Raw genomic sequence first — 17,299 nt, 5'->3', positions numbered from 1 at the left:
CTGCTCACTGTCTGTAGAGTCTGTCCCCCAGGCCTCCAGCATGACAACTACTAAAAGGGTCCTGCATGTATCCAAACATCCCCGGTCCTGAGGGAGAACCATAAGATGAAGGCTGCTTCATACCCAATCAGAACCAAAAGAGAATGCCTGCCCTCAGCCCAGAATGTGCCTTCAACAGGAGCCCCCCCACCCCAAGGAGAGTTTGTGACCACAGCTGGCTCACATCTCCCTTCCTGCAGAGTCCCCATGGTCCCCACTGTTCCTCACAGGACTCCCCATATAATAATTTCTCAAATCTCCATTGTCATACCATATGCACTCCTTTAGTAAAGTCCTTTGATCCACAAGGTTTTTAAATTAACGTCCTAGATTGCCACCCTAAAAGAGGAGGTGGTTCCCTAATAAGAGAAGGTCAGACACCTGAAAAAAGAGAGCTGGACCTCTTTGGGATTCTTCTCCCACATGGTAGAAGGGACACTATCTGCCTACTCCATCCTACTGAAATGCACCATGAGCTGGCATCTAAAAGTGTGGGCTACAAGCTATCTGCCTGTTCTCTAAGCAATCCTACCACACACTGATGTTGCAAGGGTATGAGAGCTCCTGCTTGGAAGAAATGTTTGTAACACACATGATAGACAGCACTTGCAAATGTTAATGTATGTATATATAAATTTATATACATGTATATATATAAACATATGTTCCTGTGTTATAATCGCACTATTAATGTAATAATTATATGATTAACATAGAATATTAAAGTAGTTAACAGGTACTATTTATAATTACATGGTATATAAATTTAATGCATCAGTTATATGCATGATATATATACATATATATACATAACATACGTGCACACACACACACTAAGAGTGCTCAAAAGTTAATAAAAGTTTTTCCCTGGAGGAAAGACACAAAGAAAATTTTACAAAAGAAGTAAAATAACTTGTGAATTGAGATACCACCTTCCACCTCTCAAACTAGAAACTTTTTTTTTAAACAATAACCTTGGGTATTCACGAGAGTGTGACATATGGCTGATAGAGTGTGAACTGGAAAGCCTTTCCAAAGGGCAGCTGAGCAATATGTTTTAAAGTTCCCAAAGTATGCATGTTCTTGAACAAAGCAATCATACTCTGTACAAATTCATCCTTAAAAAATTGGGGGCTGGGGATGTGGCTCAAGCCTGGCATGCACGCGGCACTGTGTTCAATCCTCAGCAGCACATACAAAAAGAATAAAGATGTTGTGTCCGCCAAAAACTAAAAAATAAATATTAAAAAATTCTCTCTCTCTCTCTCTCTCTCTCTCTCTCTCTCTCTCTCTCTCTCTCTCTCTCAAAAAAAAATTGGGCTGGGTTTGTGGCTCAGTAGTAGAGTGCTCTCCTTGCACCTATGAGGCACTGGGTTCAATTCTCAGCACCACAAATAAACAAATGATTAAAATAAAGGTCCATCAATAACTAAAAAAAAAAAAATGGGGTTGTGGCTCAGTGGTAGAGCGCTCACTAGCTCATGCGGGCCCTGGGTTCGATCCTCAGCACCACATAAAAATAAATAAATAGAATGAAGGTATTGGGTCCAACTACAACTAGAAGATGAATATTTAAAAAGAAAGTACTTAGGGATTTATTTTTATCATTGCTTGTTAATGATAAAAACTAAAAGCCTCAATAATCAAAAACAGGAGGTTGATTAAATATTTTATATATAGCACAAAACAAAGCTAATATTATTAAATAGCAGATTTCCAAACATTAAAATTGCATTTTCTTTAAAAATTTTTGTCTATGCAAAAATGTACTAGAAAGTACATATAAGAAATATTAACATTTGGCCTGATAAGATTTACAGGTGATTTTTTTTAATAATCTGCATATTTTCTAAAATATCCATACTGGCCTAAAATTTCTAAAATGTCTCTTATTACAATAATTCTATTTTGTAATATGTTTATGTATGAACATATCACATCACCCCAAGAACACAAATTCCCTGAGTACAAGTCCTAAGTCTGATTTATCTTCATGACCTCCCCGTTATGTTAGTTTAGTGCCCTGAATACTTACAACAATTACTATTTATTTAATTTTTGCCTTGTGGAAAGCATTGTGCTAAATTGTATCTTTTAATACAGTGAAATTCAATAATCATTTGTTGAAGAAAGGAGGGGAAAAAAGGAGAACAGATAAAAAGAAGTGAATTAATAAATGCCCAGCAACCTGAAATGAGCTGGCAGCTATCTCAAATGGAAGTGACAAGATCACTTTTGGGTCCCTTTCTAACCACCAGGCCATACCAGTCTGCTAGACCATCCCCTTCTAATGGTGAGGGACAGGATTAGGAGGAGGAGAACAATGCTATGATCCTGGATTTTAGGAAGCCACACTTTTTGCAGGATAAGATCTGGTGAGTACTAGTACTTTAAAAAAAAAATCACTTCTGAAAGTTTTCCAGCAGAGTCAAGAAAACCAATACTAACATGAAAATGACACTTTAAATAACTGCTTTTGACCTTGACAACTTTTAATTCATTTCTATAAATGATCCCTGAGTGCCCACCATCATGTCTCCATTGGAGCAGAGAAAAAATAAATAAGCACAGTGTCATCTTTCATAATGCAATGAAGACCACAGGTGCCAAACCAATGCCAGGCAGGGTGTAAGTTATGGTGGAGTACCCCTCCCCACCAATGGGCAGTGTGCAGTGGATGTTCTTTCTGATGGGGATGGAGAGACCCAGAGGTAGCAAATGAGAGCAGACATTTGGAGGGCAGACAAGATTTCTCAATGCCAAGTTGGGGGAATGGCATTCCTGGCTGCAGGACAGTCAAGGCAAAGTCTCTAAGCTGTGGGGCTGGAGTTGTAGCTCAGTGGTAGAGTGCTTGTCTCACACAGGTAAGGCCCTGGGTTTGATCCTCAGCACCACATTAAAAAAAAACGATAAATAAAATGATGGTATTGTGTCCATCTACAACTAAATGTATATTTTTTAAAAGTCTAAGGGTTGAGATTTGGGGAAGGACATGTGTTGAGTCTAAGCCCTAGAAACCTCGGGCCACTTCAGAACAAGCAAAACTGGCCCAGAAATGAGTTGCTCATTGTCGGTCTCATTTTCCCCCAGCACTTTCCCACCACACCTCCAAGCAGGTGCAGCACACCAAAAAGCAAATTAACATGCTCCCCCATTTTCAAAGTCTCTGGAGTTCAGATCAGATTTAAAGCCACAGAAATCTGAGTGCTCCCAGAAATAGGAATGCAAGAGTACCTCCTAAGCACCTGTCCCTATGCTGCTGTTCTCCAAATGCTGACATCCACAGAGAAAACCCCTTGCCACTAACTGGGCCTCTCAGGTCTGCCCACCCCCAGGAAGAGGAAGACACAAGACCTTGAGAAATTGTTTCAAAACAGTGGATGCATAAGACCAAGAAACACATCTTGGACAGATATCTTCAAATGCTCAGCCTCCAGAGGGTGAGCTCTGTGGTCCAGCTCCCTGAGGACAGGAACAGTTAGGGGGCAGAAAGAAAGCAAGAGCCACTGCGAGTTCGGAAGACTCCAACACTCGCCTCCAACATTCGGCTCAGGGACACCACAGCTTTTCCTCAAATATTTCAGTAACATGATATATTATCCCTCTCTCCCTGCCTGCATCCTGCGTCTCTCTCAGAGACTCTGAATGGGTTTCTTCTTCTAAGTCTCTCCTCTCTCCTCTCTCTCTCCCCTGTGTCTTGGCATTTCTATCTCTAACCTGGTGCCTAGATGCCTAAACGTCTTTGCCATTCTGTCCCTGTGAGTCTCTTTGGTCACTGTCTTTCTGTCGCTTTTCTATCTTCCCTCCTTAGGTTTTCCTATCTCCATCATTCCATCTCTCTGTGTCCATCGCTGTCTGTATTCTTCCTTTTCTGGATTTTGTTATTCTATTCGCTGCAAGAAAATCGAGCAGTTCAGAGAAGTATGATCCTGAAAATTGGCTCCTGCGGGATGCAGGTTGATGGGTGCCTCATGGACAACCCCCAGCGCAGCTTCCTGTCTATGTCAGTGCCTCCCAGGTGCTCCTGCCTGTCGTGCACAGTCCTGGCGCAGGCCGACCCATGATCCCTCCACACACACCCCTGCTTAGATAGTGACCCTCACCACCACCGGAAAGGGTGTTTGCCTAAGCCAGGCGTCGGACAGGGAGGATGGAAAGTTCTCACCGATAGTGAAGCTGTAGCCATCGATGCTGAAAGTGGCGCTCCGGCATTTTTTGAAGCCCTCCTTCCTGTTGCTGGCGTCCGTCATGGCTCAGCCGGACGAGCAGGGTCCGCGCAGCTGGCCAGCTGCCTCCAGGGATCCCCACCGCTAAGCGCACGGCCCCGCGCCGGGCTCTAGCCGGCGTCCCCTCTCCCGGCGCGCCGCGCGCTGTCACGCGCAGACCCGCGCTAGTTGCTAGTAGAGCGCGCCGGCTGCAGGCACCGGGACCCAACGTCAACTAGTGCACCAGGCACACGGCGGAGTCAGCGAGCCATCGAAACAGCCCCATCGCTAACGGCCAGTTCCAGATACCAGGAGAGGAGAGTTACTAAGGCGAGGCGCAGCGCGCGGGATGCCTGTGGACCCGGCGGGTGGGTGGGTGCCGGAGTCCCGCCTTTCCCGCTCTACTCCCTGGGAGCCGCGGAAGCCAGAGCGCTATAGGCGCGTCTGTTTTCTATTTCAGCTTCGCCTTCCCCTCTCTGGAGGCTGGTGGGGTTTGAGGACCCAAGGGAATGGCTGAGATTTGGCGTCGTGCTTCTTCAAATATGTTTTCTCTGGCCAGAGAGCTCCCAAAAAGCACATCAACAGATGGAAAAGCAAACATCTTCGCCGTCAGATGCTGCCAAAGTTTACTCCAAACAAGGAAGTCCAGAAGATCGCCACGCCCACTTCCTCCCACAGCTGTCCCCAGAACTCCTCTGAAGCCCCGATAGTACACGACTTCTCAACAGTCCCTGGCCAGAAGATGATTATCAAAGTAACCCATATTGGTGGACAAGCGTTTTCACCCGGAGGCTCTAAGATGTGCGATTCACAAGCGAGATTTGAGTAGCTCCGTTCTTTCAAAGTTGGGTTTGCCAAACAGGATAAGATTCCTGGCATTTGCAGCCCTGGGAAAGATCTTACCAATCTTGGAGCTAACGTTTTTTATGACAGAAAAAGAAACTGAGTTTGAGAAGAACTTAAGGAAGGTGCTTCAGCTAGAAAGTGGAGAGAGTGGAAGAGAAGTTTTACTTTATTGACCCCAAATCTGTTGTGCCTTTCTGAGTTAGGCAAGGCTTGAACAGGGGACATCATTCCTGGCAGCCAGCAAGCAGTTACTGAAGATTTGCAGCCACAGTGCTCGGTGTTGGGTGCTGAGAAGGCGTCCGTTCTGGGTAACACAGGGAATGAAGGTGCTATGCCCAAGCTCTCTTGGGACTACAATTAATGTAACCTCATTGGGGGGCGGGGATGGTATTTGACACAATAAACACTTGTCAATAAAAGTCAATCAGGTGTATGTCTACTTGATTCCAGTGAAGTTTAGAGGACAGTGATCTTCAGAGTCTAATAAATTAGAAAACCTCTCCAAACACACACACACACACACACACACACACACACACACAATTTCAGGAGACCCATAAAGTCCTAAAGCCCATAGAAACCTAGGTTAATGTATGTCTCAGAAATTTTAGCCTTCTTCAATTCACCAAATATTTTTAAAGAAATTGATTTATTTTTTTTTAAATGTCAGAGTGTAGTTGGTATTTCAGTTTCAAATTCCCTCAAGGAAGACCCAGAACTACACAAGATAGTTTGATTAGGTTGGTGGCAAGATTAATTAATCATAAAGGCAATGGGTGCCATGAATATGGTGTCATGCAGAGTAGCCCTTCTCAACACGGGAGCCATGATGTAGTCCTTAGAGTATAAGGCTCATGTCTGGAACTGGTTACAATGCACATACAGACCTGGGTCTGGAATCTGGATCCACCACTTACCAGCTACATAACCTTGAGCAAGACGCTCAACACCCCTGAGTCTAGCTGTCCTCATCTTACAATGAGAGTGAAGAACACCACTATGTACAGGCATTCATTTAGGGCATTCACCTGACTCTCAAGTTTCATTACGCAGACACTACAAAATTCTCCACAACAATACTTTGCTTATAGGTGCCACCATTAATTTTATAAGAGAAATTTTATATGTAACGTGTATGTATGTGTGTGCATATGACAATATTATATTTTATTATAGTAATCACCAAAATTTTCTTGTAATTTCCACTTCCTTGTATTTTTTCCATATTCCCAAACCTTTAAATGAGACATATGCTTTTTTTGAGCCAAGGAAAAGTCCTGGAATGAGGAACCTGAAAACCCTGAGTTAATCTCCTATAATAAATTATCAAGGAAAAAAAACTAATGTGATGGAAATTTTTCTTTGAGTGAAATTAAAACTTTGCATTTAATCACTCTTAAAAGAAAAGCTTCTTGAAATATAATCTATAAAAATAATAACAATGTGATCATTTATCTGTCCCCTCAGTCTGGTAAAAATAACTTGCCTGAACAATGAGAACTGTTTTTAAACTGCTTCTCCCCAGAATCATTATCTCTCTCCCTGGTTTTAGAGATTACACACCTACAGAACCACCAAATGTGTTGCTTCAAATCTTAAAACAGCCTTCTCAGTGCAGGGCTCTTACACCAAACCAAGCCAAGCTCAATGCTACATTACATAAGCCAAGGAAGAATGAGGTCAAGACTGAGATCAAAAGACACTTGGCTAATGCTTGCTCTTTCAGAAATGTTCCCTAGAGAAATCCTGTGGAGTAGAAAAACCAAGACATCCAAGCAGAGTTGAGTAGTTGTGCCTAAAACCAGGTGACCTGTAAAGCCAATACCTGTACCATCTGACCCTCCCATAAAACGCTTCCTGACTTCAGGATTATAGCATGTCCTACACCTCTTACCTGCCAGGGATTTGGGGTAACTTTTGGTTTTATTATATTTACTTTAAAATTTAAGTTTGTAAAGGGATGGATCTTTTTTTAAATACTGAACTGGATTCTAACAAGAAAGGCACAGTGTTAAATATTTGAGGAATGAATGAAGAAAAGAAGGAAGATACGTATCGTTTGATCTGGTCGTTAGCTGAGATTAGTTAAGATAAATTTCTCCTAAGAAACAATGTGAACCTGACCTCATCTCTAGATAGAAAAGTAGGAACTGAACACAAGGCCCATATCAGTTCATGGGTCAAATGATATCCTTCAAAATATAACTATATGACAAAACACACACACACACACACACACACACACACACACACACAAAATATACCGGGTTATACAAAAACTAAAAATCTTGGGAATCCAACTCAGGTGCTAATCAAGTCTTTTGATTCCCCGTGGATCTGTTGATAGAATCCACTACCTATTTCTATGTAGGAGAATGGGTATTAACAGAAAGTACTTGTTGCTGATTTGGGGGGGGTTATAGTTCTAGAAAAAGGGGAGACACTATATTTATAATATGTTATCAAAAAGTGAGCTAAGACTTATAATCCCAGCAGCTCAGGAGGCTGAGTCAGGAGGATCACGAGTTCAAAGCCAGGCTCAGCAACAAGGAGGCACTAAGCAACTCAGTGAGATCCTGTCTCTAAATAAAATACAAAATAGGGCTGGGGATGTGGCTCAATGGTTGAGTGCCCCTGAGTTCAATCCCGGTACCAAAAAAAAAAAAAAAAAAAAAAAGAGCTAAGAAAGTGATTTTTATTTTTCATGCCAGATAGAATTTCATTAATGCCCTGCAGCCATTCTCAGGTAGGAATTCTCCCAGCAACCAGTGGTCCAAGATTGCAAACCCAATTTACCCAACACAGTTCCTGGCACAGAATAAACCCTTGAAAAAAATTCAATGAATTAAAAATTGAACAAAGATGTAAAAGGCAAAGTTACACAGCCAGGTAGTGATATGCCCTGTCAGTCATTCTTTCTCTTTACTCACCCTCTACATTCTTCTATGATGAGCTTTGGAGGCAGTTCCAAACACAACTCCAAAATAAGTAGGCTTTAAAAATACAAAATTTTTTAAATAAAATAGAAAACTCCACAACTTGCTAGCTGTATGACCTTGGACAAGTTGCTTAGCCTCTCTGAGTCTGAATTTGTTCCTTTGTAAAACAGAGTTATAATATTTATCTCATAAGAAATATGTGAATTTTAATGAAATAATTTATGCTAAGGACTTAACTCAGGCCTAACCCATATTAAAATTTCAATAAATATTATTTTTAATACCCGCATCATCATTATGTGCTTCAAATATGATCCATAATCAGAGGCAAGAGGAACAGGCTTAGAACTCTCTCACATCTGGATCCAAGGCTCCAGAGTATCACCCGTTGAGCAATGGAGCCAGAAATTCTAGGTCTCCATCATTCAACTGAGCTGCAGAAACTCAGAAGTTTTCTGAGAATTAGAGTCTAGATATTAGACAGAGCCTGGCTCAGGGCACTCTCAGAAGATGCAAGATCCAGCCTCCATCACCAACCCCATTCCATGACAACTTCTGTCATCTATGCTTTGCTGCATTTAGTAGATATGCTGCGGTCCTCACCTCCCGGGTCTCCTGGCAGCATTGGACTTGTGGACCATGGTTACACCTACATGCCTTTGTTTTCTGGACATCCAGGCCACAGCTTGCTCCTGGCTTTTCTTCTAGCTCTCCAGCCGATTCCCTTTCTGATGATGTTGACCATTGTGTTCCCTCTCCTCTGAGTGATTCTCTTCACTCTTGATGACTCTGTTAATGACTGTCAAGCACCTGTGTCCAGCCTGGATCAGGTTCCTGAGCAACCTTCTTTCCTTTCAGAAGGTCTTACAGGCAACTTGACCTCTATTCGGCCAATCAGAACTCTTTATCTCCCCATTCCTCACCCAGAGTTCCACTGGGGTGGAGGGTTCTGCACCCCTTCTCATGCCAGTCCAGCCTTTACTATCCTCTCCCCAGCTGCCCTATAGGAGGAGAATTTCTCAGCTGACTGGTTGGAGTTTCCAGGCATTCCTTAGGTCAAATTCACCAGGGAAAGTCTCTTCTGAGCCATAAGGCCTTCTCCCTGGGAAGCAGCCCCATTCCAGGACAAGCACAGAGCTCAGGGAGTGGCACATGGGCTAAGTGTTACTTCTCCTGCTTCCTCAAGGTCAGGCATTTCTGGGTTGCTAGCCATAACGTTCCCAGAATATCATCCAAGCTGACTCTTCACCTCCAATGGTGCCATTCCTGTAAATAGTCATTCTGACCCCTCAACTGTCAAATCAGAACCCGTGAATCATTACTGTCCCCTCTGTCTTTCTCATCTAAACAGCCACTCATTCCTGGCAGAACCACTTCCTCAGTGTGTCTGGCATCCGTCCTCATGCACCCCTCTGTGGTCCAGGCCACCACTGTCACTCACATTTTTGCACTTCTGTATATTTATGTTTTCTAGTTACAGAAAGAAAGAAATTATATGTCACAAGATGATGCAATGTTTAACTACTACATGAATTAGATTTTGGGGCTTGCTTTCTAAAAGCCAGAGTGATAACATAGGATTAAAATGATCTCTACTCTCAACCAGTAACAGTCCACTTGAAAAAGAAGAGTCCTTTAGGAAAATTAAGCTTGATTTTCATCATGGTAGTGGGCTCAGGTACACTGGTCACAATAGCCCCCCATCTCCCCAACCAGCTTGCTTTCTGCCTGTCCTAGTAGCCAAAATAAAAATGGAGTCGTATCCTTCCTCTGCTTAAAACCCCTCAGTGACTCTTCATCATTCTAGAGAAAATTTTAGAATAAAGTAAAAATCTCCTTACTTTGTTTTGTAAGGACCTACAGAATCTTGGAGGAAACTGGGGAGCATAAGTGAATTTGAACTTTCTCCAAGGGCAGTAGGAGGCATGAGATGCCTTTTTTTTTTTTTTTAATTGAGGCAAGGGTATTGTACTGGGGATTGAACTCAGAGGCACTCACTGAGCCACATCCCCAGCCCTATTTTGTATTTTATTTAGAGACAGGGTCTCACTGAGTTGCTTAGCGCCTCTTCATTGCTGAGGCTGGCTTTGAACTCAAGATCCTCCTGCCTCAGCCTCCGGGGCTGCTGGAATTACAGGCATGTGCCACCATGCCCAGAATGAGACATTTTTAAGCAGAAGATAGGAAAGATCAGGAGGAAGCTGAGAAGTTAGCAAGTTAGACAAAGACATGAGAGCAATCACTAAAGGCCAGCTAGCTGCCACTTTGGCGCCTGGGTCTGGTCCTCAGGGAGCATTGGGAGCCAGTGGCAAGGCATAGGTCACTTGACTGGATTCCTGACACACTTGCAAAGGCTTCGTTTAGATGAACCCTATCAATTCATCTCACCTCGAACTTCACAGAGAGAAGTCAGGCATTCTGTGCTTTCTGAGGACCAAGAAATAAAGCACTAATGTTTATTCATCACCTACTATTGCAAACACTGTGTTAGTTTGCTTATCTAACCTTTGTAACAAATATCCAAGTTCTCAAGTGACCTGACACCATGATAAAGGTTTGTTTCCTGCTCATGACAAAGTCAAATATAGATTAGATGAAGGGAGAAGGGCACAGGTTTCTTCTATGGAGCTTTTCAGGGACTGAGGCCCTTTCTGTCTAGTAGGTCCACCACTCCTGAGGATCTTGCCTGGATCCTCCACAGTTAGCTGGCAGATGAAGGAAGAGAAAAAAAAAATAGAGGGGATGAAGAAGCTATTTAGGAACCAGGCCTAGAGAAACATATATCACTTCTCCCCACATTCTCTTAGCCATAAATTAGTCATATGGCCCAAGCAAACTACACAAGGTGGGTGGATCTGGGAAATGAAGTTAGGAAAGAATAGAAGGTTTAGTAAACACAGGCCCTTTGAAACCCTATCCTTCAATGCACCAGGTGGAGATGTGGCTTCTAACCCCAGGTCTGAGATACTAATCTTTACAGAGTTTTCCCTTTCAGTTTTAAACCCAAGCTCACAGGACCAATGTACCTGAGCCCACCACCATGATGTATATTAAGGCTCGCTTTCCCCAAAGGATTCCTCTTTTTCAAGTGACCTGTTAACTGGTTGAGAGCAGAGATCATTTTAATCCTATGTCATTACTCTGGCTTTTAGAAAGCAAGCCCCAAATCTAATTCATGTAGTAGTTGGATATTTCATCATCTTGTGACCCACAATTTTTTTTTCTTTCTGTAACTAGAAAACATAAATATACAGAAGTACAAAGAGACGTGTATGTGAAGAGACCGAAGGAAACACAGAGAGAAATTCAGTAAATAATCTTTCGTAGGCCAGCAAAATTTGCCACATCGAAGATGCTGACGAGGACCCAGGGAACAAGGGACTGGAATAAATACAGAGCATCCAAGGTTACGAATTGCGCAGTGATAGGTCCCAGATGGATACCTGATGACTGGCAGGGGCAGCACACACCCTGGCTCTGCCATGGGGAGGGGAACTTGGGCTGGCCTTGGTCAGGCCACTGGGTTCCAGGCTCTGGGCTAAGGACACATGCATCTCATATCAGGCCCCCAGCCACCAAGAAGGGAATGGTGGAGTTAGATGCTCTAACCATGGAGCTGAAATCCCTGGAGGAAGTAACTCCTCTCAGTGAGCACCTTGGCAACAGAATTGTCAAGAGCACCAAGAATGCTGGGGCCCCAGAGAATAGACAGCAGCCCAAAGGGCCATTTCTGACACAGAGTGGCTCCAACTAGTTTCTCAAATGACTCTTAAAAGAGAAGTTCTCCTCGGTCTATTATTCATTGACAGCTAAATTCATCTCGAACTTTCTTCTGGCTTAATGATTCACCTCAAACCAGATAGAAAACATGTTCCTTATTACCAGCAAACACATACCCCTACATATGTATGCACACCCCATTTTCTATCTTGGAGGTGTTTCCTGACTAGGGCGATAATGATAAAAATGCTGGTATTTTGCAGAAAATGTCAGAGAACAAACGGTGAAGTAGGAGACAATAGAATCTTAACTCTGTCAAACAGTTTGTCTTGAAAGAAAGAGGAATGTGAGCAAGTCGTCCAGCAAGTAATAAATCAAGGACAGAAAATTTACATCCGTGGTTTCCCCCAGATCAAATGCGGCCTATGGATGGGTGTGGGTTGGTTGGATGGTTTGTTAAAACAAAGTATTTAAATTACATATCATAAAAGATATAAAGGAGCAGGTGTGGAGGCAGATGCCTGTAATCCTAGTGACTCAGGAGGCTGAGGCAAGAAGCTCACAAGTTCAAGGTCAGCCTCAGCAACTTATCAAGACCATGTCTCAAAATAAAAAAATTTAAAGGACTGGAGGTTCAGCTCAGTGGTGGAGGCATCCCTGGGTTCAACTCCCAAAACCAAAAATAAATAAGAGAGGAGGGAGAGGAGAAGGGAAAGAAGGAGGTTCAAGGAAGGAAGAGAGAAGGAAAGGGAGGGAAGGAAGAATGTCAAATGATGCTAGTGATTATATTCTAGTGCTGGGATTATAGTTAATTGGATTTCCTGGAGACAGCAAGTTCAAGCTTGACCTAGTTCCTATGAACACAGACTGGCATCCCACCTAGGAACTTTGACTATTATTTGATTTTTTTTTCTTTTATGTGTCCTCCAAATTTTCTACCATGCCCATAATTAGAAAAATAAAGAAACACTTTGAAAGTTGGTCATCAATACAGGCATGGATATCTAAATGATTTATTACAAGAGTTTTGGTTTAAAATATTTCATATTTTAAAATAAATATTAAAATTATCCAAGCCAGATCAATGACTGATCCAATTTCATATTCTCACTAGACTATAAACTTCAAGAGGGTTATGTCTGTTTTATCCACTGATATATTCCAGATACTTAGAACAATGCCTAACACCAAACAGGAAAGTAGTAGATATTTGTTAAATGAAAAAAAAAAAAGTTCATCATTATGTCCTTGATATTTTAATAGCACTAGCAACTGTATGATAGAAATAAATAAATCACAAACAAGTGATTAATATAGAGACTAAATTTTTTATGAGACTTCTTGACTTCACTCACTACTCACCTTCTCTTTAGTTATAAAAATAATTAAATAGGAATATTACTCAGCCATAAGGAAGAATGAAATTATGGCATTTGTCAGTAAATGGATGGAACTGGAGACTATCATGCTAAGTGAAATAAGCCAATCCCCAAAACCAAAGGCCTAATGTTCTCTCTGAGATGGGGATGCTGACTCACAGTAGGTGGTGTGGGGAAGGTTCACCTGACATTGGACAGGGAAGAGTTGGGGAAGGGAGAATGGACTAGGAAAGACAGTAGAATGAATCAGACATAAATTTCCTACATTCTTGTATGTGTACATAACCAGTGTAAATTCACATCAGGTACAACCACAAAAATGGGAAGTTATACTCTGTGTATGTATAATATGCCAAAATGCACTCTACTGTCATATATCACTAAAAAGAACAAATAAAAATTTTTTAACAAATTAAAAAATAAAAATAATTAAATAATCACTCTTTTTCAGTTGGTAGCACTAAGATGGATGCTTTTCATAGTTGCTTTCTGTTCATTGACTTTAATGTTGTAGATTTATCCAGAGCCAAAACCTTGAACATCAAAGACAAAATGTTCTTGACCTATCATGAGAACCTGGCCACAGAATCCTCCAAATGCAAGGACCAGTTCCAGATACCTGCTAGAAGCATGTTCTCATGATCTTCCATATGGGTAAAATGTGGATGTGAATACTTTCTTCATCCTTTGCTGGATGGGAACAGTGGGATCATTTTGAGTCTCACAAGCAGTCTAGATTTCTATATTTACAAGCTTGAATAAATCAAACATCTCAAAAAATATTAGATACTTGTCAAATGAATGAATACATGCATATTCTGTTTCTGATTTGCCTTAAGAAGACATATAAGGATTGGGGATATAGCTCAGTGGCAAGCACTTGCTATCATGTACAAGACCCTAGTTTTCATCCCCAGCACTGGGGAAAAAAAGAAAAGGAAAAAATAAATAAATATGTCATCCTTCTAAATCAGGATGTGATCTAACCATCCTCCAGGCATCCAGGTAAGATGGCCACGTTTGAGCTGGGGCTGTAGCACAGTGGTAGACCACTTGCCTTGGCCATGTTAAGGCACTGGGTTCCATCCTCAGCACCACATACAAATAAACTAATAAACAAAGATATTGTACCCATTGACAACTAAAAAAATATTTTACAAAAAAATGCCCATGCTTACCACTGATTGAGTGATGAAGGGGCTTGTTCTTCTGCAATATACCAGGACCTAATGAAACGTCTTACTGCCACATCATCACCATGTGCTACCTTATTAATTGGTACTTTGTAAAACTTTAGGTATTTTCACCATACAAGGTGAGCTGATGCCAAAGGAAATAGATTGCAGAGTTCCGTGATTGAAGTTCTAAATTATGATCCTAAATTGCAAACTCTTCCTATGTGGGGAAAGCACAATGTCTTTCGTTGACAAGCTGACTGAAGTCTCAAATCACAAGCAAATTTTTCCAGATGTTGATTACACCGCTGCCCAAAAACTTTACCAGAAGATCAGACAGTCTGTATTATCATGATAAAAGGAAGCAGTTATAGTTGGCAGCAGGTGGGAGTATTAATGATTTGATGCTGAGATGCTTTTGTCAGGTGTTTAAGTTACCAACGTGTACTTTTTTCGTTATGATAAATTCTTAAACATACATTGGGAAACCAAATTTTTAGCACAATGCCTCTCAAGCCAGCAAAGAGCAAATGGGAGAAGAGGAGGTGAGTTGGTTTTCTCTTGGCTTCATCAGTTCTGCCTCGGATTTCAAAGTCATTTGCCTGTAGCCTGCAGTCAGCACATGCTCATGGAATTAACTCGAAATGTGCGTCAACAAAAGCAAACGGCAGTTTGCAAGACTCCATGTTGGAAAGAATAAGAAACAGAAGAGGGCCAAGGTGAAGTATTAGTTCAGAGGTTAGATTGAAAGAAGTAACAGAAGAGCCAGTAGATCCTTCTGGAGTTTTTATTGTCAATTCATGTTCGTTGGGTCCATATTGCATTCCAGTGTGGGGAAAAAAACACCTCCAAGTAAATCACGAGAAGCTTTGCTTCTCTCCAACTTTCTCCAGCCCTCATTCTCCCTCAAGGCAAGTCACAGAATCCAATTTCTCTTTCCCAAAATGGGCCATAGAAACCAGAGCCCCCTTTCCCCCATAGCAAGCCATAAAACCTAAAAATATTACTCTTTCTCCAGCCTTTTTATAAAAGAGTTGGTCATGAAGAAATGCTCTGACCTGACTTGTCTGATAGTAGGTCACAAGAGAGTCCTGCCCCACACCAGGAAGGAAGGAATTCTGTACAGTCAGGCCAAGAAGAATCTGGACAGATAGTCCGTGCTGGGTTTCCTTCCCTGGTCACTACCATTAGATCATCCTACTTGTCCAATCATGTTTCTGCACGGCTGTCTACACGGCAACCAACTTACACACAAAAATGGAGAGTTCACTCTGTGTCTTTCCATCTTCAGCCTGAAGGCTTCTGTGTCATATAAAACTATGATCAAATGTTTGTTTTGGTTTTCTCCTGTCGGTCCACCTATTGTCATTTTATTGCAGCAGACTCAAATATCTAACCTTCAGAGAGAAAGTTTGAACTTCCCTACACTGTCCACTGTGCCGAACTCTTCTAACTATAGAATCACATTTGATCCTCACCACAATTCCCCATTTTACACAGAAAGAAACTGAGGTAAGCTCTAGTAAGATGGGTGTGCATGCTCAGAGGAGACCAGTCTGACTCCTTCCCTGGGCTCCACCTGCCATGCAAGGTGGCCTCTGTATCTGCTGAGAGGATGTGAGTAGCAGTTGCCCTCAGCTAACAGCCCTCCCACTCACTCTGACTTTTTTCAACCTCCGCCTCTTTGAATAAAGTGCAAGGAGATAAATAAGCCATGAGGAAATGGGTCCTGCTAGAGACTACAGGTAGCCCCATTTCTTTCCCATCCCCTCCACCCAGAAGACAGAACTGTTCCTTGAGGTTTGCTGCCCTGGCAGTTTTCGTCCCTGGTGGAGGGAGCCCTTGCAAATCTCTCTTCTACCCCATCCTCCCAAGCACCTCAGAGGGGCCTGGTCCAACCCTAGTATGATAGGCCCTCATCAATGACCACTATCAGCTTCCTGCTGCAGAAATGCAAATGAGAAAACCCCATGCATTTGGAGATGATTCACCCTGAAGTGAGTAGCCCCTCAGAGGACCACAGAGCTGTTTCACTGGTACCCAGATGGACCCCTAAGGCCTCTCAATAAGGACTGTCCTGAGCAAATAGGAAGGAGATCCAGATATCTGGAAAGATTGAGAGGGAAGAAAGAAGGGGAGAAAACATCACCTGTATCCAGAGGCCCAGCATCCAAGCTCCAAGTAAACCTGCTGGGGCTAGGCAGAATCAAAGCCTTCAACCCTGCCTTCAGGCAGCTCAAAGTCTAGATGGGTCCACCTACCCATGAATAGATAATAATCTAACACGGTGCTCACAATTCACAGTAGCCTAGACGCCCATCAACAAATGAATGGATAATGAAAATGAGATGTATATATAAACAATGGAGTTTAGACTCTACAAAGAAGAAGAGAACTTTATCCATTCATCTACTGAAGGACATCTAGGTTGGTTCCACAATTTAGCTATTGTGAATTGTGCTGCTATAAACATTGATGTGGCGACATCAATGTAGTATGCTGTTTTTAAGTCCTTTGGGTATAGACCAAGGAGTGGGATAGTTGGGTAGAATAGGGGTTCCAAGGAATCTCCATACTGCTTTCCAGATTGATTGTGCCAATTTGCAGTCCCACCAGCAATGTATGAGTGTGCCCTTTCCCCCCACAATGGAATATTATTCAGAATTAAAAGATAATGAAATCATGGCATCTTCAGGTAAATGTATGGAGCTGGAGAATATCATGCTAAGTGAAGTAAGCCAATCCCAGAAAACCGAAGGCCCAATGTTTTCTCTGATAAGTGGATGTTGATCCATAATGGGGGTGAGAGGAGACTGGGAGGAATGGAGGAACTTTGGATAGGACAAAGGAGAGGGAGGGGAAGGGAGGGGGCATGGGCAGGAAAGATGGTGGAATGAGATGGACATCATTACCCTAGGTACACATATGAGGACACGAATGGGGTGACTCTACTTTGCATATAACCAGAGGAATAAAAAATATCATGCTCCATATGT

General features: G+C 42.3%; 1 protein-coding gene across 12 annotated transcripts in view; it reads right to left on the bottom strand.

Annotated features, from left to right (window-relative positions):
• Pde1c (phosphodiesterase 1C) overlaps positions 1-17,299 on the bottom strand; it is a 603,438-nt gene that overhangs the window by 495,366 nt on the left and 90,773 nt on the right. The window contains exon 1 of one of the 12 annotated variants that reach the window (XM_021722270.3): positions 4,205-4,885. The exons of 10 other annotated variants lie outside the window; for them this stretch is intronic. In XM_021722270.3, the coding sequence (XP_021577945.1) occupies positions 4,205-4,289 (85 nt within the window). In that variant the 5' untranslated portion in view covers positions 4,290-4,885. Of the gene's footprint in view, positions 1-4,204; positions 4,886-17,299 lie in introns of those variants that run through there. One more of the 12 variants, XM_005319173.5, reaches the window with a different exon arrangement.

This window comes from Ictidomys tridecemlineatus, chromosome 2, assembly GCF_052094955.1.
Source record: "Ictidomys tridecemlineatus isolate mIctTri1 chromosome 2, mIctTri1.hap1, whole genome shotgun sequence".
NCBI lineage: Eukaryota > Metazoa > Chordata > Mammalia > Rodentia > Sciuridae > Ictidomys > Ictidomys tridecemlineatus.
Note: the sequence above shows the minus strand (reverse complement) of the source record. Positions and strands in the feature narration are given on the sequence as shown.